Source organism: Monodelphis domestica, chromosome 6, assembly GCF_027887165.1.
Source record: "Monodelphis domestica isolate mMonDom1 chromosome 6, mMonDom1.pri, whole genome shotgun sequence".
Lineage (NCBI taxonomy): Eukaryota > Metazoa > Chordata > Mammalia > Didelphimorphia > Didelphidae > Monodelphis > Monodelphis domestica.
The window spans coordinates 250,109,303-250,134,996 of NC_077232.1; the positions used below are offsets into that span (position 1 = coordinate 250,109,303).

At 40.5% G+C, this 25,694-nt stretch overlaps 1 protein-coding gene across 1 annotated transcript in view; it reads left to right on the forward strand.

Annotated features, from left to right (window-relative positions):
- ELOVL6 (ELOVL fatty acid elongase 6) overlaps window positions 1–23,435 on the forward strand; it is a 145,477-nt gene extending 122,042 nt beyond the window's left edge. Inside the window, exons 3-4 of the mRNA XM_056803077.1 lie at window positions 11,069–11,220; window positions 18,037–23,435. Of these exons, the coding sequence (XP_056659055.1) occupies window positions 11,069–11,220; window positions 18,037–18,461 (577 nt within the window). The 3' untranslated portion in view covers window positions 18,462–23,435. The remainder of the gene's footprint in view (window positions 1–11,068; window positions 11,221–18,036) is intronic.
- Window positions 23,436–25,694: the final 2,259 nt, after the last annotated feature.

The window sequence follows — 25,694 nt, forward strand, 5'->3', positions numbered from 1 at the left end:
TCCCTCACTCCTATATGTGATTCCCAGCGCTTTGGTGTCCATCTTTTCCTTTTGTTTATTTACTTCAATGTTTGCCATAGTTAATCATATGTTTAATAATATGTTTTCTGTAAGCTTCAGTCTGTTTGTTGTGTAAGGTCACTGTTTCTGGTTTCATTGGGTCTCCAGATTCTGCATACTAATTTATTTAGAATGAGGAATACTTTTTCTGTCAATTTAAGACAAAGTTCCTGGAAATATGAGAAACACCCATAAAGTAGGTGGACATGCTTTTCACTGTGCATCTCCCATTTTTAAAATTTAAATTTAAATTAAATTTTCTTTTTTAGTTAAAATTTTGAATTCAATTAATTTAATTAGTTAATTAATTTAGAATTTCCATGGTTACATGATTTGTGTTCTTTCCCTCCCTTCCCAGAGCCAATAACATCTCCCATTTTTAAAAAATCTTTTATGAATTTGAAATCAGAAGACCTGTGTTTAATTCCTCCTCTGCCAATGAAAATCTTTGTGTCCTTCCTTCAGGAACTCTGGGCCTCAGTTTTCTCATCTATAAAATGAAAGAGTTTGACTGGAGGACCTTTGAGCTATGACTCTATTTTATTTTAAATTTACTTTTCATTTTAAATGTACTAAGCGACAAAGTCATCGGGTATTAGGAGTGGGGTTTACTCAGGAATCATTTAGCTAGAGTCTGTTGCTGATGCCCATCTCCTGTGTGACCCCCTTGGATTGAGAGAATGAAAAGATGGCTCTCTACATCCTCTGTTCCTCCCCAGCTTCAGAGCTATGAGCCTAAGACCCCCAAAGCCTCCTCAAGCAAGCCCCTTGTGTCTTCCCTTCTTTGGACCAGGCTAGGGATGAAGAAAACCAGGCCAGGCACAGCAGATACTAAGCTAGTCGAGAGCGGGGCTTCAATAGAGTGCATCCTTCTTCACTAATTAGTTCTGCTTTGCCTGCAGCTAGGGGAAAAGAGAAAAGGCTGTCATTTTAGGATTAAAATTATCCCAGGAGGGTGATTTTTGGGTAAGAATATGTTTATTCCAGTGGAATTGCTCTGACTATGGAAGCACATGATTCATGTAACTGGAAAAATAACTCAAACTAATTAATTAAATAAATAAACTTTAAAAATTTTTATTTTTATCAAAGAGATTTATTTAGTTAATTGATTTAGTGTCAGATTTTCTGATACTAAATCCTATATACTTTCCATCGTTCAACAGGGCTCTGATGGTGGCTTCATTAAGTATTAACTATGCCTTTTCATATAAATCTTTATTCATAATTCCATAAAAGCAAGTCATGAAATGCTTTTTTTTTTAAATTAAGGTGGGGGAAGAGTGCAGGAGTTTAAGGATATATTAATATATGTCCATGTATCTCCTGGGTATTTCCTTTGTTCCTGTGAGATCATCTTTGGTTTCTGCATTTTCTCATCTTTTGGGGGTACTAAATTAGGAATCGGAATAAGATGATAGATGGATTTTTAGACACAGAACTCTCAGAAAAGGAAAGCTGGAAAAAAGTAGGATCCCCTCCAGTAGAACATAGTAAGCCCAATTCTAATAAGGTCCGAGATTGTGGGTTGGAAGGGATTTAAAGAAGAATGTTTAGATTTAGAGGAGGTCATCCTGGCTGCAAATCACCTTGCAGATCTATCATCTCCTGGGTCACACTGCTCAGAAGTACCAGAGCTGGGATTTGCTCCTCCAACTTCAAATCCAACATCCATTGCATCGTGTTTTTCTGTGTAGCATCCACATGGACGCACCGACCTCCCAGTGTGGGATCCTGAACAACTCAAGGGACCTTTATATGTTTATTTCTTTATGATAATGGAATCCAATGAAATAAGTTCTTAGAAAAGATTTTTAAAAATGTGTGTATTCTAGCTGTGTGTAGCTGTATTATTATCTTGCTGTGCATCGAATGCCTGGCCTTGAGTGATGTAGGATTTAAATTAATTTCCAATACTCCCCCAAGAATTATATTTTGTAGAGTACATTAAAAAGGAAATAGAAGCAAGTACAAAAGCCCTAATATCTAACAAAATTAAGACCATGTGACTTAAGTTCTCCTTGCTTGTTTAAAAGGCCTGCTCCACCAAAGCCCTGAGAGGAAGAAAAGAGAGCAAATAGCAGGGCTACCCCAAATTTATATCCTCCCTACTTCAGCACATAATGTGAGGAGAGTGGGGTGCTGGGAATTGTGATTTTCAGGGTAACAGATTCTCAATACACAGTGTGAAAGATTCCTCTTCCTGAGGTCAAATCTGGCCTTATTCCCATACTAGCCATGTTACCCTCAAAAAGTCACTTAACCCTGTTTGCCTCAGTTTCCTCTTCTGTCAAATGGTCTGGAGAAGGAAATGGTGAACCACTCTAGTATCTTTGCCAAGAAAACCCACTATAGCATCACACTGAGTCAGACATGACTGTAAAACTGACTAAACAGTTATATTAATTTTAGCTATTTAGAAGTATGTAATATAAATATATAATATAGTCGAATTCTATAATATGTAATACAATATTAGGATTATTTTGGTCCTTATTTGGGGGCAAGAGATATCTCTCCCAGTATGTGAAGAAGCAGTTTGGTCCATTGTGGAAAAAATGCTAACTATGGATTCAGAAGACTTGGGTTCAAATCCCACCTCTCACACTTATATCTTGTTTGACCTTGGATAAATTACTCAACTTCCCCAACCTCAGTTTCCCCATTGGTAAACTGAGACCTTTAGAACGAGATCACTTCTGAAGTTTGTTCCTGATATCCATCTCTGCATATCCCAATCCAGAGGCTTAAATTTTAGGTCTGATTTAAACAAAACTCATCTCATTTCCAAATGGAACTGGTTGGGATGTAGGGGAAGGGAGGGAAGGAGCATCCCAGTCTCTTCTCTGGTGAGGCAACACTGTTACATCACTACAATACTCCTTTAACACACACCTTGCCCAATTGCAATCTGTTGGTCTTTCTGATCAGTCCTACTGTCCTCCCTTCTGAGACAAGGACATTGTTCATAGCCAGCAAGTAGGTTTTATGTTCAGATGTGTGGCAGCCATATAAAAAGGTGTCTGGAAGACCCTAAGTCCCCATCATGAAAAAGATCTTGAATCTGTAGAGGTACATAGTTGAGAGGATTTAGATTCTAGAGCTAGAGATCTTGTAAGGTCTATAGAGGAATTTTTAAAAGCGATTAATGCAGATCTGCTTATCCCCAAAGACATTGTCATGTATGCAAGGTGACATAGTTGAGAAGTGGCAAGTTTTGATTCAGATTAGAGGATCATTAAATTATGGATTTAGAGTCAAAAGGGTCTAAAAGAACAATTAGCCCAATCCCAATATTTTATTTCATTTTATTTTACTTTATTTTAAATTTTATGAATTTTTTAAATTTTAATTTATTTTAAAGATGAGGAAATCTGATATGTGACCCTGGGCAAGTCACTTGACCCCCATTGCCTAGCCCTTTCCACTCTTCTCCTTTGGAACCAATACACAGTATTGATTCTAGGACAGAAAATAAAGGTTTTAAAAACAAAAAGGGTAAGGATGAAGAAGAGTCTTTTAAAGCACTTATCAAGTATAATGTAATGTGCTCTGAGATCACACTGAGATCTCACTGAGATCACAAATAGTAAAGTAGAGCTCTCAGAGGTCACTATTCTAATATTAGGGCACAACACCACATAGAGCTTTCAGCTCCAAGTCAGGTGGAAGGCCCTGGAGTCCTTAAAATGTGGCAGCCAAGGGGGCAGCTGGGTAGCTCAGTGGATTGAGAGCCAGGCCTAGAGACGGGAGGTCCTAGGCTCAAATCTGGCCTCAGACACTTCCCAGCTGTGTGACCCTGGGCAAGTCACTTGATCCTCATTGCCCAGCCCTTACCACTCTTCTGCCTTGGAGCCAATACACAGTATTGACTCCAAGACAGAAGGTAAGGGTTTAAAAAAAAATGTGGCAGCCAAGCAAAAATCCTTTTGTGCCATTTTCATTAATAATAATAGTTACTAATGTAAATACATACATGTATCTGCGTATGGTATATAGCCACATCTGTATTGCACAATTACTGATTTTATGTGAACAAGAAAATATATGAAATAAAGTATTAAATTGTGATGGGGGGAAAAGGGACCAAAAAAAATCAATCCTGTTCGATGGTCATTGTTTGTTATTGTGTCTCAGTCATTTTTCCAGTCATTTCTAACCCTTTGTGACCTGATTTGGGTTTTTCTTGGCAGTGATACCAGAATGGTTCACTATTTCCTTCTCCGGCTTATTTTATAGATGAAGTGTCCGAGGCTGGATTTGAACTCAGAAAGATAATTGTTCTGACTGCATGGCTGGTGCTCAATCCACTGTACCACCTTGCTACGTGCCCCCTCCTCCCATCATTTATTATTTATTTGTTATTTGTCAGCCCCCTTTTTCAGTTTAAGATCCCTTAGGCAGAGGGTCCAAAAGAGAATCTGAACTTGAGTCTTCATGGGTCCATCGCCACACTCTCCCTGCTACCGTAGACCGCCCCTCTGGGGTCCAGAATTCTATTTTAACCTCCCAGGGTCTCCTGGCCATTGCTGCGGCCGAGCGATTGGCGTCTTGCCTTTCCGTTTCTGAAAGTCTATCTCCCGGCTTGGTCTGTGCGTGCTCCCCAGACAGACCCCTACATTGTGCTGTGCACAGATGTGATGACTGACTTATTGAGCCGTTCAGCCGCCTGCACAGTCAGCCCAGTGTGTTCTCCCAGCCCCAGAGGGACCCTGTGCTGCAGAAGGCGGAGCGCTGCTCAGCAGCCTCCCCACAATCTGAGCCCTGTCTGCTGGCCCCAGGGACTGCCAAGAGCTTCCTGCAGCACGAGGAACAGATTTTCTCCTCACCAGTGAATGGGAAAGGAAAAGCTCAAGGATGGGGGGGAAATTATTAACGGGGACAAAACGTCTCTCTGCCTGGCTCTGCCTTCCTTGGGCTCAAAGAAGTTTTCTGGTCAAGATGAGGACCAGAGTGTCCGCTCTCCCAGGCCCTTTGTTGGTGTGTGTGTCTTAAATGATCTAGGTCAGTTATTTTAGTAGTCCCCATTTTTTTTTCTGTTGAGATCTTTTATTTCTATATAGAAAAGGTTCCATTTGAACGTTTTTATTTTTAAGTCAATTTCATTTACTAGTCATTTCTCTGTGGTAAAGAAAAACTTTTAAAATAAATTTCATTACTATCATATCATATTTAATATTTTGTTTTTACCTTATCTTCATTTCCTACTGTATTATTCTCCCTACCCCCATTCACACACAACAGAGAACCATCCTTTGTAATAAAGAAATTTAAAAAAAAATTTTATTTAATTGATTGGTTACATGATTCATTTTCTCTCCTTTCCCCCATATCCCCATAGCCCCCGTGCAATTGCACTGGGTTTTGTGTGTGTCCTTGATCAAAACCTATTTCCATATTATTGATTTTGTACTACATCCACAGGAATTTCCCCCTCAACCCATATTATCAAGGAGTTGTATTTCTTTTGTTTGTGCTCCCACAGTTCTTTCTCTGAAAGTGGATAGTTTTCTTTCTCATAAGTCCCTCAGAAGTGGCCTGCTAGTTGAGAATCGATTGTACCACAGTGTATTAGTCTCTGTGTACAATGTTTTCCTGGTTCTGCTCCTCTCACTCTGCATCACTTCCTGGAGGTTGTTCCAGTCTCCATGGAATTCCTCCACTTTCTTATTCCTTTGATCACCATAGTATGTAATAAAGAATTTTTAAAAGAGGAAGAAAAGCTATGGTAGTTCCCAGTTAAGAATCTTGGATTAGGCTCAATGATCTCTGTTATGATTAGGTAATACTATTTTTTTACACTTTCACATTTGTTCATTTATTTGTTTATTTGTTAGTTGATTTAGCATATTTTTCCATGGTTCCATGATTTATGTTTTTTCCCATTCCTCCTCCCTTTCCCACTCCCATAGGCAATGAGCAATTCCACTGGGTTTTACTGTGATTCCATAATATTAGAAAAAGTCAGGTGTTGCATGTAATGTCCCACACTCATGGGTCCCCTACCTCTGCAAAGAAGTATCAGAGCAGGTATCTTCTCATATCTCATAAGTTTTGTTGTTTTGATTCCACTTGTTTATTGTTTTTCTTCCCATTTGTGTTGTGGGTATTATTTCCTGGTTCTATTTCCTTTACTTTGCATCAGTTCATAGGAATCTTTCTCAGCTTTTCCACCAAATTTATCACTTTTTTGCAATATTTTAATAATATTACTACATTAAAATATATTACAATAGCACAATTGTAACCTGTGGCATTCATAGGCTATAATTTAGTCATTCTCTGTCAATGGGCATCTATTTTGAATTTTTTTTTAATTTTACATCCTCTCTGTCTCTCTTTGTCTGTCTTTCTGTCTCTCTCTCCCTGAGCATCCCTACCTCTTCTCTAGGGTCAGATCCTCATGATTCAAATCAACATGGAAGCATTGACATTTGTCTCTGACTTGGGCTAGTTCATCCTTCCTCAGGCAGCCTGCTGCTGCTTCTGCTCCAGGGAGCTCACGTTATTAGTGCCAGACTTAATTCAAACACTTCATCAGCTTTCCCCCTGTGGAAGCTCAAGCACTCCTCACCCAAATGGTCTACCAGCCTCAATCTCCCTGGTAAATAGGACCACCATTCTCAGTGTTAGTCCTTCTACTTCCCTTATAATGTAAAAAGAACAAGATGGTGGTCAGGGGAGGCAGGAGAAAGGAGCTCAGCAAAACTAACCAGCCCAACAACTCATTATGACAGCTTATTTTTTAAAACCTTGAAGCATTTTTATTTTATTGCAAATAATGTTGATTTAAATAGATATAAAGGAGATATGTATATACAAGTCTTTAATGTTTATTAATGTTTATTAAATGTTTTTTATGTTTTTTAATGTTTATTTTAGTTTTTTATGTTTATTAAATGTTTTTTATTATTTATTTTTTTAATAAATAAAATATTATTTATTAATGTTTATTAAAGACTTGTATATACTAAAGAAGAATGAAATGAATAGAACCAGAAGATCAATTCATATAAAAAACTATGCTATTAAAAAAAATGTAAAAATTCTGACCCAACCCAAGGACCATCCATGATTTCCAGAGACCAAAAACAAAGCATTCCATTCACCTTCTGACAGAGAATTATATTTTGAATTTTTCTTTATTTTATTCCAGTAACTAATTTACCCACAAATTTTCCAAGGTTCCACGATTCATACTGTCTCCCTCCCCTCTTCCCGTGTTGACAAGCAATTACATTGATTTATATATGTATTCTCACTTAAAACCTATTTCCATGGAGTTCCTTTTTGTAATGTAGTAATCTTTTAAAACTGAAACCCCAAATCACATACCCATATAAACATGTGATAAATCATGTGTTTTCTTCTCCGTTACTACTCCAACAATTCTTTTTCTAGATGTGGAAGCATTCGTTTTTGTAAGTCCCTCAGAATTTTCCTGGATCATTATATTGCTGTTAGTAGTAAAGTCTACCACATTTGATAGTCCTACAATGTTTCATTTACTGTTTATAATGTTCTCCTGGTTCTGCTTATTTCTCCCCGTATCAGTTCATGTAGTTCCTTCCAATTCTCATAGAAATCAATGATTCCATCATTCCTTAGAATAGAATTCCATCACCATCATATCCCACAGATTGTTCAGCTATTCCCCAATTGAGGAACATCCCCATAATTTCCAATTTTTGGCACCACAAAAAGCATAGCTATAAATATTTTTATACAAACAGGTCCATCCCCATTAAAAAAAAATCTCTAGATATACAGAGCAGTGGTATTGCTGGATCATATATCCTTTTGGGCATAATTCCAAAATTGCTTCCAGGAAGTCTTTTTCCATATTATCTCTTTGGGGAACAAACCCAGCAGTGCTATGGCTGGATCAAAGGGCAGACAGTCATTTAGCACCCTTTGGGCATAATTTCAATTTGCCCTCCAGAATGTTTAGATCAATTCACAACTCCACCAGCAATTTTGTCCCAATTTTGCCACATACCCTCCAACATTTATTTTCCTTTACTGTCAATATTTGCCAGTCTGCTATGATTTGCGTTTCTCTAATCAGGAGGGATTTAGAACATTTTTTTCATATGATTATGGGTAGCTTTCATTTCTTTCTCTGAGAACTGCCTGTTCATATCCCTTGACCATTTGTCAGTTGGGAAGTCTATATTAAAAAACCCCTTATAGCAAAGAAAAGGGGTTAAAAAAATGGATAAAATGCCTATCACTTAACCACAGTGGGAAGTGTGTTTCATTGTCAGTTCTCTGGAACCAAAATTTAGATAGTATGTCTACTCTCAGTTCTGAAGTCTTTTAGTGGTGTTCTCTTTGTGATACATATTGTATTCCATTCAAGCCTTCCCTTGTTTCTCAAAATTTCCTTTTTCCTTTCCTTTCCTTTCCTTTCCTTTCCTTTTTCCTTTCCTTTCCTTTCCTTTCCTTTCCTTTCCTTTCCTTTCCTTTCCTTTCCTTTCCTTTCCTTTCCTTTCCTTTCCTTTCCTTTCCTTTCCTTTCCTTTCCTTTCCTTTCCTTTCCTTTCCTTTCCTTTCCTTTCCTTTCCTTTCCTTTCCTTTCCTTTTCTTTTCTTTTCCTTTCTTTATAACTTATTTCTGCATATCACAGTTTCTGAAGAAAAAGACATTCCCTCCCCCCCCCCCCCCCCCCTTCCCCATCTACTGGAACCTTCCTTTAAGGAAGAATATCCACCAGAGTGAAGACATCTGATCCTGTATTGTTTGTCTTAGTGGGACCCCTCTTCTCTGCTCCCTGGAGGAAGAAAGGTTTCTTTATCTTATCTCTGAATCTTTCATTGTTTTTGTCAGCATCTCAAGAATTCAGCTGCCATTAAGGGATCTTTTCATTTATAGTGTTGTTGCCCTCATTGTTTCTTTGTTATCTCTTATATTATAACAGTAACATTCCTGTACCACCATTGAATCAGCCCTCCCTTGGTCAATGGATTTTTAACAACTAATAATCAGTTTTCTGTTGTGATGCTTGAGAAATTGTAGAGTATAATGTCCAGGTTTGGCATCAGTTGGCAAATTTGACCCTTCAACTCACAACCTTTAGTGCTCTTGGTAACTAACTCTCCTTAAGATTCTTAGTTGTGGGGCAACTGGCTTGTTGTCTGTAAGATCTGGATTCAAATCTGCTGCTCAGATACTAAGTGAGCCACTTAAAACCCATCTCCCTAAATTACCTTCCTCTCTGAAATGGGAATAACAACAGCACCTGCCTCTCAGGGGTAGATCCAAAGAGATCCTCTTTTAGCCCCTTAGTGAAGTGCTTGGCACTTAGTAGATGCTTTATACATTTAATAATTTTTAAAGTTTTATTTTTAAAAATAAGCTTAATCAACCCTTGTCCCCTTTCCTTCTCTTCTTTAGAAGGCTATGTTCGCAGGGACACCAAACAAAACAAACCACGTAATCCAGAGCCACCCAACTCACCTCCCCAAGTGGGCACCCATCCGATGGCTGTGCGATTCAGCAGTTGTTCCCTGGGGCTTTTTACTCTTCTAGAATCCCAGCCCATGTGGCTCCCCGGACAGACTGCTGCGGTCAGCAGAGGCTGCGCTCACTCGAACATCTTAAACTTATTCCAGCATCTAGAAGAGGAAGCAGAGCTAATTAGGCTGGCGAGGTCTGGCAGCGCTTTTTGGCACATCATTTCCCAGGCCGATGAAAAGCTGGCTCCTGATGGCACAGCGTGACCCACATGTGGCCATAACCCTGCGCGCTCAGGAGACAAGGGCTCCCCGGGCAGATCCATTTCTCTAACTGTTTCAGCTCACAAACTCATTTGGCTCAGGCTTGATGACCAGCTCCCTCAGGCCTTGTACCGGCTCAGATGATCATCTTGAATGTGTCTTGGAAACCTTCTTCCAACTGTCCTTTCCTGCATTCATATTTGTTATTTAACTTTTATTCATTTTATTGTATTCAGAATAAGATAGGCTTATCTGGGTGACTCTGCTCTTTTACCTTGGAACCAATATGTGGTGTTGATTCTAAGATGGACAGGAAGGGATTAACAAAATGTATTTTCTTTTCTTTGATCAGTCAACAAACAAGCAGATTTTGGGCTAGGCACTAAGGATAAAAGGCAGAAGTGGACAGCCCCGACCTCGAGGAGCTTATAAACTGCACAGGGAGGAAAAAGGTTCATGTCCAGGGTTATAGAAAGTAAAGATAAGATCGTTTGGCCAGAGTGAGGGAGAGGTACCAGCCACTGGGAAAACCCCAGAGGCTCCCATAGGAGGGGGCTCTTCAGGGATAAGCAAGGGATTCTGAAAGGCAGAAGTGAGGAAGGACAGAGGGTTCCAGTAAGGCGATGGAGGGCCAGGGTTAAGACGCGCCTCATCAAATGTTACCATTTATGTAAAATTCTCGGTGTTTCTCAGCGAAATACAGATATTCCTAGCTTATTATTAGCAACGAACTCTAGTTACTGACTCAAAGGCAAACCTATGGCAGCTTACCACCACACGGAAGAAGTCCATCCAAGGCTCTCTTGAATTCAATCCTAGTTATTCATTTTTTAAACCCTTACCTTCTGTCTTGAAATCAATACTCAGAATTGGTCCTGAGACAGGAGAGCTGTAAGGGGCAGGCAGTGCGGGTGGTGTGACTTGCCCAGGCTCACACTGCTAGGAAGAATCTGAGGCCAAATGAACCCAGGACCTCCGTCTCTGATCTGGCTCTCTATCCACTGAGCTACCCAGCTGCTCCCTCTCTGTTATTTCTGGAGAAACCAATATAACAGTGCCTGATCCCTGAGAGGCACCCCCAGAGCTGTGTGTATTCTTCAACAATAGCAATGAGGCCTGCTTTGTGAAGGCCCTTGAGATCCTCCTCCTGGGTCTTTGGGAGGGTCATTCCCTGCAGTCCCTTATCATTGGCTAGTTTTTCAGGAGGTGCTATGCTTTGTGTATATGAATGTTGCAAGAAGGAAATCATAATTCTAGATCTGTGTTTCTTTTCTCTTTTTTATCATGAAGTATATTCGGTGCTCTTCGAACTGGTGCTTATATGGTGTACATTTTGATGACCAAAGGCCTGAAGCAATCAGTTTGTGATCAGAGTTTTTACATTGGACCTGTCAGCAAATTTTGGGCTTATGCATTTGTATTAAGCAAAGCACCGGAACTTGGTAAGTACTTGCCCTCTCTCTCCCCCCATTTCTCTCTCTTCCCCCCTCCATCTCCCCTTCCCCTCTTCTCCTCTTTCCCTCTCCCCTTCCCCCTCCCCTCTTTCCCTCTCCCCCTCCATCTCCCCTTCCCCCCTTCTCCTCTTTCCCTCTCCCCTTCCCCCTCCACTCTTTCCCTCTCCCCCTCCATCTCCCCTTTTTCTCTTTCCCTCTCCCCTTCCCCTCTCCCCCTCTTTCCCTCTCCCCCTCCATCTCCCCTTTTTCTCTTTCCCTCTCCCCTTCCCCTCTCCCCCTCTTTCCCTCTCCCCCTCCATCTCCCCTTCCCCTCTTCTCCTCTTTCCCTTTCCCCTTCCCCCTCTCCTCCTCTTTCCCTCTTCCCCTCCATCTCCCCTTCCCCTCTTCTCCTCTTTCCCTTTCCCCTTCCCCCTCTCCTCCTCTTTCCCTCTCCCCCTCCATCTCCCCTTCCCCTCTTCTCCTCTTTCCCTCTCCCCCTCCATCTCCCCTTCCCCTCTTCTCCTCTTTCCCTCTCCCCCTCCATCTCCCCTTCCCCTCTTCTCCTCTTTCCCTCTCCCCCTCCATCTCCCCTTCCCCTCTTCTCCTCTTTCCCTCTCCCCCTCCATCTCCCCTTCCCCTCTCTCCCCCTGCATCTACCTTTTTCCCTTTCTCCCTCTCTTACCCTTTGTCTCTCCATCTCTCCCTCTCCCCACTCTATCCCCCTTCCACTCTGGTCTGCCTCGTCCCCTTTTTCTAGACAAATGTACATTTCTGTGTCTTTCTAGCAAATGTGTTTACACGGAACGTTGGCAGCATTATGTGGTAGGTGAGCAGGGGCCTCTGAGCCAGGAAGAGTTGGGCTCACATTGTGCTTGTGACGCATGCTCGCTTGGCCCTGGACAAGCCACCTCCGAGTATTTCCAAGCAGTCATCTATAGTCTAAATTTCAGACCATTAGTGAACAGTTTTCCTCAGCACAAAGTACCAATGGTGTCACACACTCAGATAGAAACAGTGGCCTCTAGACGGTAGAAAGGGGACAGAGAGCAAAATAGGAAGGAAATGAAGGCAGAATTTAGGGTAGGAATCGGAACTCTCAAAAAGGAAATCAATAAAATTAACGAGAGAGGGGGCAGCTGGGTGGCTCCGTGGATTGAGAGTCAGGCCTAGAGATGGAGGTCCTGGGTTCAAACTTGACCTCAGACACGTCCTCGCTGTGTGGCAAGTCACTTAACCCCCATGGCCTAGGAACGAAGCACAATATTGTGCCTACGATGGCAGATAATTGTTTAAAGAATCCCCCAGTGTAGAAGGACCTCCAGGGGCCACGTATTGATTTGGAAACTACGCTTTTGTCTGTTTCCTTTTCAGTGACTATACCATTACGTTTAAGTCAGTCAGCAGCTATGTTTTCTCCTGTTAGGAGCCCCACCAGGAAGTCTCCTGGGTCCCAACCTGAGGCATGCAGGCCTCTTGGGGGGGAGGGACTGGTTCACCTTCTAGAATCTCAGGAAAGACATTGAATGGCCTTCTCGGCCTCCTCCATCTTGTTTTTAACCCTTTAATGAGCTTTAATGGATGATTGGCATCTGGACCCAAATTGGAGGAAAGTCTGTTCCGTTGATGGATACAATTTGAGGTGACCCAGTTATCTATCCACTCATCCACAAAGTGGAAGACAAAAAAGAAAAATGTCAGTGCAATGCTGGCAAACGGCCATCTGACTGGGCAGCCCAACACAAAGGCCTCTTAAAACCCAGACATGCTTCCGGGAGGAGACTGAATTTTAGTAGGCCACAGGCTCTCACTAGGAGTCCATGTGCTGACGCGGCATCTTGCCTCGGCCCATAAAATATGTATTTCTTCAATAAAATGAACGCAGGCTCCACCTGCTTTTGGAGGAAATAGACCATCCAAAATGCCGTCACCAACTCCTATAGGAGCACCAAGAAGAAAAGGCATGCGAGTGGTGGAATTTATTTAAACTCATTGCTTTACCAAAAAAATTAAATAAGATTTGCAAAGGTGGGCAAAATTCCTTTCCCCACCCCTTCCACCTCTGTAGCCTTGCCCTCCAGGGAGTATTTGGGCCGCATGCTCCTCCTTCATTGATCCAAGTAAGTTCTTGTAGAGACTGGAGGTCCTGGGTTCAAATCCTTTAAACGACACTAAACCTTTTGGGATATTGTGTACATGTGTGTGTGTTTGTACGTATTCAGTCAGATCGGACTCTTTTGTGACCTATTTTAGTGGTTTCTTGGCCAAGATACTGGAGTGGTTTGCCATTTGCTTCATTTTACATTCATTTTACAGAAACCTAAACTGAGCCCAACAGGGCTTAGTGACTTGCCCAGGATCACATAACGAATAAATAGTTGAGGCCAAATATGAGTTTTCCTGGCTCTAGACCCAGCACTCTTTCTAATGGGCCCCTTACCTGTGATTAAAGTTACATTAGAAAGATTAAATGTTTTGCCCATGGTTATATAAAGCAATAAAGAATTGGAATAAAGAGATCAAATTTGTTGTATGCATCTGGGTTCAAGTCCTGCCTTTGCTGTTTCCTGTCTTTAGAACCATGACATCATTTCATTTCTTTGGGGCTAAGTCTCCTCAGTGAAAATGTGGGAAATGGACTAGATATTCTAAGGCCTTCAGTCCTAAATTGTATAATCATCTACAACAACCAAAGATTTTGTTGGGCATGTTAGATACAGTTTTTAAACGTTGGTACTCTTGAACCACAAGGAGCTTTTGTTTATTAGGTTATCTCTAGCAATATTTACTGTATTAACAATTTTAATCATTTAAAAATATTTGTTCATTCACTAAAAATAACAGTATCAAACCCATTGAATGTTATCATTTTTAAAGAAAAATGAAAACCTTTAGTGAAAAAAGTAGCAATTTTTTTAGGGGTGTGTGTGTGCACGTACGTGTGCCCAAAACTCTTTAATACTGTCTCATTTAATAAAAGAGCACTGGGTTCTCCTATCTGCTTCTTTATTTATTCTGTTGCAATAGGTTGTTTTGCTTGAAGTATATGGAGGTAATTCAGCCACTCCCAGATGTGTAGTTAGAAAAGGGAAGAGTTCACGCAACTAGGTTACCTAGTGAATAGAGAACCAGGCCTAGAGAGACAAGGTGCTGGGTTCAAATATGGCCTCAGACAACTTCCTAGCTGTGTCACCCTGGCCAAGTCACTTAATCCCAATTGCTTAGCTCTTACTGTTCTTAGTAAACTTAGTATTGATTTTAAGATAGAAAGTGAAGGGAAAGGAAAGAGTAAGAAAGAAGAATGGAAAAAAGAGATGGAAGGAAGGAAAGAAAGAAAAAGGAAGGAAGGAAGGAAGGAAGGAAGGAAGGAAGGAAGGAAGGAAGGAAGGAAGGAAGGAAGGAAGGAAGGAAGGAAGGAAGGAAAAAGGAAGGAAGGAAGGAAAAAGGAAGGAAGGAAGAAAAAAGGAAGGAAGGAAGAAGAGAAGGAAGGAAGGAAGAAGAGAAGGAAGGAAGAAGAGAAGGAAGGAAGGAAAATGAATAGTATTTTAGTAGGCAAATAACATATTTGTACTTTTACGAAAAATTTTTATTTTGTGTATAAGACCTCATGCTTGGGGGACCCTCTGGGCAAACTGAAAATGCTGTTTTTCTGTATAGGTTAGACAAAATGGCAGCTGAGTCCCTTCCAATTTTCAAATTCTTGAATTCTTTGAATACTTTCCAGATGCAAACTCAAAAAAGTGGATTGGAAGTGGGCTACTAGGACTAGTCACATTTCAGAAAATAATCATTTCTAGACTAATAGATTTAAGAGATGTAAAGATCCTTTAGAGGTCATTGTATCCAGCCCCTTTATTTTACCAAAAAACATAGGTAGTTGTAAATGGCAGAACCTGGTTTCCAACTTGGGTCCTCCAACTCCAAATTTCATGCCTTTTCCCCCTGTACCATTGCTGTTCTCAAGATTGCAAACAACCTATCTTCTGAGAGGTAGGAATATCTCTCCTCATAAGAGATATTTAAATTAATTTGTGGGTGCTAACTTTCCTTTTGTCCTCTTTTAGCCTCCATCTTATAAACAAAATTTCTCAATTTGGATTATTTGAATATTTATTCTTTTGAGATCTTTACATGTAGGCTTTTTCCTTTATTCCAGATTTTCTGCCCACTTTATAAGCTGCCATCTTTCTTTCAGCAGAAAGGAAACAATTTATTTTGAAGAGGGGGGAAAAAGAATCCAGCTGCTCTCCATGTTAAGTTCTAGGACCCCATTTCCCCCAAAATATCCTCCCTAGCACGAAGGGCTTTTTTAGCCATTAAACAATGAACTCATTTTGGTGAATTTTAGGGCTATAGTTCATCAGAACCAGTGAGAGGAAGAGAGCGTCCAACCTTGTTTTATGTATCCCAAGCTGTTGGTTGTCTCCTGTTTGAATTGAACCTCAAACATGCTGAGACTCAACGTTTTGTGAAAACTTGGAAACATCTGCTGGAATCTGAGGACCCGCTCCTAGTTGAGTTCACCATTGGTTTTTTTTTTTTTTTTGGAAACTGACTCTGGCTTGAGTGAATTCCACTCATTGAAGCCTGATAAGTGAGGGTCTCTGTTTCCCTTTTGTGGGAGCAAATGAAGATTGGAATTCCTCGGCCACAAGGGTGGCAAGAAATGCAGTCTAGCAGGGAGGACAACGGTCATGATAATCCTATTAGTAATAATAGCATCTGGACGTAGGAGTCATACCCAGGTCAGATTGCTCTTGTCGTCCCCCAGAATTCACACAGAACTTTTGGAGTCTGGTGAGACTATGTTTTGACTCTACCATTCCTAGCACTCTTCAAAACATCGCTCTATTCCCAAATGTTTACAAAGCCAAGCTCTTCTGAGGTCTCCCTCCAAGGAGACCCTCTTTCTTCATGCAATGGGATATGGATACATGGATTCATTCTTTTAAACCATTTTTTAAAAACCCTTGCCCTTTGTCTTAGAATCAGGACTGTATTTTGGTTCCAAGGCACAAGAGCGGTAATAAGCGATGGCGGTTCAGTGATTTGCCCAGCTAGGAAATAGATGAGGCCAGATTCAAATCCAGGACTTCTATTCTCTCCACCTGACTTTCAATCCAGGGAGTCACCTAGCTGGCCTTATCTGTATTAATTATTTTTTTTTTAACCCTTACCTTTTCAATACTATGTATGGGTTCCAAATCAGAACAACAGGAAAGGCTGGGCAATGGGTCACACAGTTGGGAATTGTCTGAGGTAAGATTTGAACCCAGAATGCCCTGTCTCTAGGCCTGTGTCGATCAAATACTGCCTGGAATGGAAGGCTATATGACTGGGAGGTTTGTGTGTGTGTGTTTTTTGTTTTGTTTTGTTTTTGTTTCAATAACAATTGGCCATGGTGCCAAATTACCCCACCTAACTTCACAGAAAATTAAAGCAAGAATCTAAATGGCTTCTAGATATAATATAGTTTGATATCTTCATTTTATAGAGAGAAAAAAATGAATGTCAGAGAAAGGAAGTCACACAGCTATGGTTGCTGACAGCTGAATCAGAACTCAAATCCAGAGCTTCTGACTTCAAGCACAAATCTCATTATTACACCATAAAGGTTTCAGAACTTAAGAGCCTTCCTACCCCGAATATAATTACTGTTTCTGAATTCTCTGTACCAGGAGCAATAGTTTTTCGGTTTTTCTGTTTGTTTGTTTGTTTGTTTTCTTCCTGAGAAATGAGATTTTCATGAAATCCAAAAGAGCTCACTTGCAAAACATTCCACGCTCCATTGTCTGATGGCTTACCACTTCTAGGCCAAGCATTGGATATTAGAGCTAGACTAGGCTTTATAGATATTCATCAGGACTCCTCCCTCCACCTTTTCCCTACATTTGCCAATCACGTATTATATTCCTAGTACGAAGCCTGTGCTCGAGTGTGGAGACTTGGAAGTAAGAAGGGGAGAGGAAGAGAATGTTAAAGGTAGGAAGGAGGGAGAGAGGAAAGACGGAATCCAAGAGAGGGGAAGGAAAAGGAGGGTGAGACAGCGCAGAAAGGCGAGAGGAGGAATTAAAGAGGGAAAGGAGTGGAAGAAAAGAAAGAGGGAGATTGAAAGGAAGAGGCAAGGAGGGAGGGAGGAAGGAAAGAAGGAAGGAGTGGAGGGAGGGAAGGATTTATTAAGCAGTTAATTAGGTTTCAGGCACTGTGCTAAGCTTTTTACAATTATCCCACATCCTTCTGACAACAATCCAAGGAGGTAGATGCTGTACATTGTACATTGTACAGATGAAGAACTTGGAGCAAGCAGAGGTTATTTATTTGTCCATGGCCCCCTTTGACGTGAGATACAGCGTTCTCTCCACTGGGCCACTTAGGAGCCAGAAGAGGGTGATAGAAAAAGCCCTCAACTGGAAATTTGAAATTCCAGATTGTGCTTCTGGCATTGATATTAACTTGCTCTACAACTTAAGTCACTTTGGGCAAGTTTTTTTCTAATCATCGATAATGATACTAACGATTGCCTTTATATGATGGCATTCTAAGACTTGCAAAACATTTTACACGTCTTATCTCATTTGATCCTGGTAAACTAGATGTTGTTATTACTCCCATTTGATAGATTAAATGCCTGAAGCTGAGAGATTTAAGACTGTAGCTGAGGTTAGATCTGAACTCTAGTCTTCGTTTCTCCATGTCTAGCCTTCCACCCACTCCACCATCTTGGACTGGAATGCCTCTACGTAGTCTCCTCTCCAGCTGCGAGTGCAACAGAATAAAGCTGTGCTCTTCCGGGGTGCTCACGGATTCTTTCTTCTCTTTCTCTTACAGGAGATACAATATTCATTATTCTTAGAAAACAGAAACTCATCTTTCTGCATTGGTACCACCATATCACTGTGCTTCTCTACTCTTGGTACTCTTACAAGGACATGGTGGCTGGAGGCGGCTGGTTCATGACGATGAACTACGGGGTGCACGCGGTGATGTACTCTTACTACGCCCTGCGGGCGGCGGGCTTCCGGGTCTCCAGGAAGTTTGCTATGTTCATCACCCTCTCCCAGATCACACAGATGTTGATGGGTCTCGTAGTCAATTACCTGGTCTTCTACTGGATGCAGCAAGACCAATGCCACTCTCATGTTCAGAATATCATCTGGTCTTCTCTCATGTACGTCAGCTACTTTGTACTCTTCTGTCATTTTTTCTTTGAAGCCTACATCGGCAAAATGAGGAAAACAAGGAAGGCTGAATAATGTTGGAACTGAGAAGGAAGCCATCGCTCAGGGTCATCAAGAAAAAAAAAACAGACAAAAGAAAATGGCACAAGGAATCATATATGGTGCAGCTAAAAATAATAATAATTTAAAACAAAACTTGGCAGCTTAGGGGTAACTAGGTTGATCTAACCCAGTAAGTTTATGATCCTTTTATGGTGAGGACTCACTGAGTTCAACTCCATCTTAAAGGACTGCTGCTGAGAGACACTATCCCTCCCGTACCTGTCGACTCTAGGGGAAAAAAATGAAAGAAAGAAAAGGCAAATGAAGGTTATTAACAAATTTTATGAAAAAAATATTTAATAAGTGTTATATTTCCCTAAGGACAGAAGACTTTTACTAAAAACAAAACAAAACAAAAAAATCAACTTATTTCTATATCCTTTCTAATCTTTTTTCGACACTAAACTCGAGCCAACAAGAAAAAAGACAAAATTGGTGGAGGTGCAGGGGTGTGCCGTAGAACCAATGCTTTGGCAGACATGAAAACGCTCCTTGGGAATGGCTGGCAATTTTAGGCCAAATGGAAGAGGTATCTAGACGGTTTATTAAGGTTGTCCTGAGCCATAACTTGACGAGGAAGGGGAAAGCTTTTCCTACTGCAATCTAGAAATTGTAGGCAGCCCTTTTGCTAGTGAGTATACAAAAACCAGCTGGGGGATGATCCTTTGACCAGGTTTTTAAAATGAATAAAACATGACTGCCCAGTTCCAAATGAGAGAATTTTCCAAGTGCATTTCCAATGGAAGTCCAGCGATTTCTATTACTGCATAAAAGAGGTTAATCTTTGTTCTCTTGTCTGAGACTTTTAAAAAGAAACTTGGGAGGGGAGGGAGAATGGGAAACAATTTTTTAAAAAAGAAGATGAAGAAGAAGAAGGCAAAAACCACAACCAAATAATATGAAAATTGATCCTTTACTGGCTAGAAAGTTTTCGGAGGGGCATGAGAGAGGGATTTTCAGGAAAAAGAAGACACAAGATTTCATAAATGTGGGCAACATGTATATTCCTCTATATAATCACTCTCTCACGCACACACACACAGAGCTTTCAATGTAAAAACCTGTGATATGGTACACATTTTCTATTTTTTTGTGACTTTCAAGAATTATATGCAGTATTGAGTTAACACTGTGTTTTTTGCACCTCGTACGCCCGCCACCCAAGCAGGGTTGAGGTGTTTAAAAGTGCCCTCCTCTCAGAGAGAATACAAGGGAACACATTTGGCCCTGAGGGTCAAAAATCCAAGACCCCTAAAGAATGAACCCCTCAAGTTTTGAAATCCATTTAAAAACCACAGGGAAGACAACACCGGCCCATTGACCCCATCCAAGTTAGCTTCAGAAGTCAAACAAGGTCCCTCACTCTGGAATTCAGAGAATCAGTTTTTAAGAGCCATATTCTCTAAAGGCAAAGTTAGATTACGTTATCTGTAATATTTCAGTCCTTTACAAGCCAAATAAGTGTGTACAAGTTCTTAGTATTTCAAAGAAGCAATCATGTAAAGTCATTGTTTCTCGTGATACTGTAGCACTCTAAATTGTTAAGTAGTTTAAAAATTAGAAGAAAATAGATAAACCGATTAGGGGCTTCTATCCTGCATAGGAACTATCCATTTGACCACACACATTATGCACACTGTGTGGGCCGCACCGAACTGAACTGCAAAGCCCAACTGAGTAGACACACATTTTTCTGGCTATTAGAAAAAGATGGTCATTTATCTTTCTTGCTTTATTGGAGAGTGTACAGTACAAGGAATTTTTCAAATTATTTTTGTATTATTTTAGCTTTAATTGTGCTATCATTCATGAAATGGAGCTGCTCTGGTTTTCTGTCAAAGATGACAAGGGCTTTGTGTGTGTGTGTGTGCGTGTGTGTGCGTGTGCGTGCATGTGTGTGTGTGGGGGGAGGCATTAAAAGGAAAAAAAAAGAATAAAGTTACATTCCATTCGGTGTGAATGGTTTTTACCAATTAACAAGGAGTTCTTGTGAACAAAGTTAGAAGAATATGGGGCTAGGGAGTGTTACCTTTGTGTTAAATTATTCTGAGATTTTTTGATGTTTTGGTATCATCGGCACACGCGTGAGAGACAAGGGATAGACAGATGTGATATTTGTTTAGAATGAAACTGCCATGAGCTGAAATGATAGAATTGCTATGGGGAAAGTAGATTTCTTTTTTTTTTTTTCATAAAATGTGTGAACAGTGTTATCTTCAGCTTTGGGAGTTATTAAACAATGTGCAATAAGCCTTCCCCCCACCCCCACCTGAAAGAAAAAGGCAACAATAACTCTAAGGATAAGCAAATTATTGAGAAGAAGGAAGTAGAGCAGAAAGGATGTAAAATGACGGCTGAGTTTGGTTTGATTGAAGGACTGATGAGCAGCTCACCTGGCTGCCAAACATGTTTAATTCTGTATTTCATCTATCAGTAATTCTTTGACTCCGGGTCCAAATCAGTAAATGAGCACGTTTCTAGACTGGTGTTTCCTAAAGCTTTTATTAAGGTGTCGGGTAGTTTTCATACTCATCTGAAGTGATTTTTGTTTCTTGTTCCAATGCCCAACAAATGACTTTAAAATGAATCAGGAGACCGAAAACAATCCACCTGCTTTTGCTCAAATTCCAGTAAAGTGGGTTCCTTCATTTCATTTGAAAATTCAGAGTTTTACCATGTTAACTGGGTTACACAATCCATAGGAAACTTCCCAAGCCTACCAGAGAATTGGCTGCCATCTTAATTCTGCTTAGCTGACATTCCTCAAAGCTTTGGGGAGGCATGTTTTTGTTGACACCCCATTCCGCTTCAATAGATCGCTTTCTATTGAAGTCTTTTCCATCACATTCCAGTCGGATAGTCCAGTAAGAAGAAGCATCCCAAAGGGTAAGGCCCAAGTAATATCCCAAGAAAGCCCAAGTTCAAGTCATTGAGATCATCTGAAGCCAACAAGGTCGTGGAAGAACTTTCCACTTTAAGAGCGGGAATAAAGAGCTTCTCTCAAGAGATGTTTTTACATCCAAAGTCAAGACTTTCAAAAAGGTCACCCAGAATTGAGCTCCCTATTCAGATCATTCTGTCCACCCTAAATGCCATTTTTATCCATATCTAGATATTTTCAGTGAAAATTCACTGAGGGAGTCGGGAATGGAAAAAAGAATGGAAGATCAGAAGTATCTAGATAATTAATTTCTCCACTTGGTTAGATAGACTTTGACCAAGAGACATACATGATTAGAAGGGAGTAACCTGGAATAGAATATGAAAAATGACTTTTCCTAGAAGCACATTTTTAGGGAGTAAATTGAGAATTTTGTTAAAAAATTTGAGTCTCTTGTGACAAGCTAAAAATCCATCACTCAAGGGGGGAAAGAAAAGGTACTGAAGGAATCTTTCACAGTATAATAGAAACAGTCTCCAAGTTTGATCCTTTATCACATGCTACTGAATTAACAGGCTACTTAGCTCTTCTGCCTGAAGACCAGCAGTATATGTCAGAAAGTCGGTGACACACAGTACATGTAAGCATCCCTTCCCCATCCTATTAGCAAGTCTAATACCGCAGATTTGGTGGCTCACCTGTGAGGATCCTGAAGGCTGTAGGGACATGAGCCTTCTTCCTGTGGAACTGATATGCTCAACACCATCTCATTGAAAAGATATCAAACTTGATGAGATTTCTTGCTTCAGAATGTCTTGATGAGAACTTGGAACTTTTCAGTGAATGAGGGGGAGAAAAGCCTTTTCAACTTCCTGTCATTCTGGACCAAAAGTTACTGCTTTGAATTAATTTTTAATTAATTTTATTTAATGCTCTGAGCATTGGCTGCTATCTGCAGCCTTAACCTAGAGGCGATCCATCTGCTCTTTGGAATTTATGTTACTGTTAGAGGAAGCAAGACCAATTAAGAACTGCTGGTCCTGGACCTCCCCACGTCCAAGTGAGCCTAAGCTAGAATGAGGGCTGAGAATGTGAACTAAATTCTTTATATGTGCAGACAATCAGCACTCGGTGATGGCAGGTATTTGGGTGACTGAGGCAGAATCAGAGCAGGGAAAATAAGTTCTTTCAGCCTATGGCTTGATTTACCACTTTTACCAGACTCCAGATGATCGATGCACTTGGGGCATGAGGTAGGGAAGGTGGCACGGTGATGGGCATCCATGACAAGGCTGTTGAGGGACCGCAAGCCCAAGGTGGTGTCAGCATGCTGATTTCCTCTTATTCAAAAGTCAAGGTTGATGGAAAATGTGGGTTTTTTTGTTTCTCATTTCTCCCTGCATCACATTGATTGATGGAATGGGTGTATTTAGAAACTGGGGAGTAATTGATCCTCTCCACTTAATGAAAGCTGAGCAGAAAATACCATGGAAACACATCTGGAGCATGTGTGTTTGGGGAGTATCAATAACAAAGCTGATAGTTTGATTGTCTCTACGGGGCCAAGGCTCACCTGTAGGAAGATGGGTTTCCCTATACTACAGTAAATCCAAACCCTTGGTGTGAGGGACCACGTTGTAGTGGGCTTCTCCTGAAGTATCATTCAAAGAAGTGAGTGAAGCTGGCTAGGGCTGGGGAAGTGGGTCCTCAGTAGCAGGTTGATACCTATAATGAATTATTTTCCCTAGTAGATAAAAAGTGGGGGTAACCCTAACAAAAAGATGAAGGGCCTGAGCAAGAGGCCCTACTCTTTCTTTGGCTCTCTGTGCTTCATAGGGGCCAGCCTGTTACAGGGTTTCTTTGAAAACCACCGGAAGGTGCAGACTTTTTGGAAGTCTGTAAACTGCTCAGCTAGAAGGCCATCCATGTAAGCCTGATAGGGCAAACCAGAGCATTGTCAGGATTGTTACCATTTTCAAGTGCATATTTCACGACATAAAAGAACTATTTTTTTCTGGTGTATTAATATTCAAAATAAAATCATAACTTTTGATTTAAAATGAAAAGACAATTCCGTGGTTTTCCTTTTCTTCTCTTACATAAGCCGACTCAGGAGGTTTAAGGATGCTCAGCGTGACTTGACAAGGTCACTCTGTGATGACATGCACATCACTACCTCCCTGTGACAAACTAGTATAAACCAAATCTCACCCCTGTCTTGCACTGCTTCCTGGGATCACAGAAACAAATTCGAAGTGACAGTTGGTCCGAGGACCTAGAAAAGCATGAGAGGGACTGAGTTTCCCAGTTTTCACTGCCAAAAACATTTCCTCTTCTCCTTGAAGTGTTAAAGGGAATCATTTCATCCATTCCATCCTTTTTGGCCTAAATGAGCATTTTGTTCCGATGCCATATATGACAAATGGATCTTTATTCAAAATTGAAGCCCAAATATTTTTTTAAAGCTCTTCCAGTACACACCCAGAGACATCTGACTCTTCAAGACCCCCTTGGAGGTTTTCTTGGCAGAGTGGTTTGCCATTTCCATTCCTAGTTTGAGGAAACTGAGGCATATAGCGATTTACCCAGGGTCACATAAATGTCTGACACTGTATTTGAACTGGTGAAGGTGAGTCTTTTCTCCAGATCTAACACTATCCACTGTGCCACCTAGCTGTTTTGTTTATTTATATGCGTGTGTCCATACACACATGGAAATATATTACATATGTAGGTATTTGTACATTTTATAGGTGTTTACACATATATGCACATTTTGTGTATGGACACTTGCCAAAAATGTCATCTATATAGGAATAGTCCACACAGTACTTTTCCTGACAACTACTGTTTTGTCCTAACATGATTTACGCATAACCAAACCCCAGGAGAAACATCTAACCTCACCCTCCTGAGAGGAATCAGTTAGCTATCATAGCCAGTGTGGTCCTTTATTTTCCAATTTTCCAAAATTCCAACTGGCTGAGAAAGAACTTCTGGCCCACGTGCCCATTACTACAAAACACTGAGTTAGATTAACTTTTTTTTTTGCTTTATTCCCTTTACTATCATGATGAGAAGTGAAATGTATGAGGAGAGAGAGAGAGCATCTAATATATTCATACACATTTAAAAATGATTTTTAAGCCTTATTCCAATTGCCATTCTATTGTGTTGGGTGCTTTCTATGAGTTCTAGTAAAGGTGAATGTGAGGGGCAGCTGGGTTGCTCAGTGCATTGGGAACCAGGTCCAGAGATGGGAGATCGTGAGTTCAAATCTGACCTCAGACACTTCCTAGCTATATGACCCCGTGCAAGTCACTTAACGTTACTCCATTGCCTACCCCTTACCAGTCATCTGACTTGGAACCAATACATCATATTGATTCTAAAATGGAAGGTGAAGGTTTTTTAAAAAGTGAATATGTGACCACCAACATTTTACATGTAGTTGGGGAATTGCCCTAGGGTCCTCAGCCACTCACTTTGGTAGTAATCATAAGTCTTTAGAAATACTAAACATCAAATGTTCTCTTTTTTTCAGGAAAAAGATTGACCCAGAAAAATCTTGGTAGTTGTAATTGTCATAGTGGTAATGGTGGCAGTGGCAATAGGAGTAACAGCTAACAAGTCAAATCAGCAAACATTTATTAAACACCTACTAACATAAAATGGTCCCTGCCCTCAAAGAGCTTACATTCCATCAGGGCAAATAACATGTATTCATATAGGTGCATGCAAAATATACACAAAATAAATAAAAGAAAATGGGAGAAAATTAGGGAAAGAGATAATGAAAGAGAGATGCTCTACTAACAAGGAGAAAAGGAGATCAGCAAAAGTCTAATATAGATGAAACATCACTCAAAGAGATGAAGTTCATAATGGGCACATGAGTAGGCTGCAACAATTTTTTAAAAAGGCAGAAATGCCATGGAGTTGAATCCAAGAGATGCATCATCAGAAAAGGAGGTGGGTTTATAGCAAAAAGATTGAAAGATAACTGGTTGGATTAATTCACAACTCCACCATCAGTGTATTAGTGTCCCAATTTTGCCACATCCCCTCCAACATTTATCACTTTCCTTTGCTGCCATATTGGCATGACTGTTAGGTGTAAAGTGGTACCTCAGAGTTGTTTTTATTTGCATTTCTCTAATGGGAAGGGATTTAGAACACTTTTTCATGTGTTTAGTTATAGTTTTGATTTTCTCATCTGAGAATTGCCTATTTATATCCCTTTAACATTTGTTGATTGGGAAGTGGCTTGATTTTTTTTTTTTTTGGTATATTTGACTTAGTTCCTCATCTACTTAGGAAGTTAA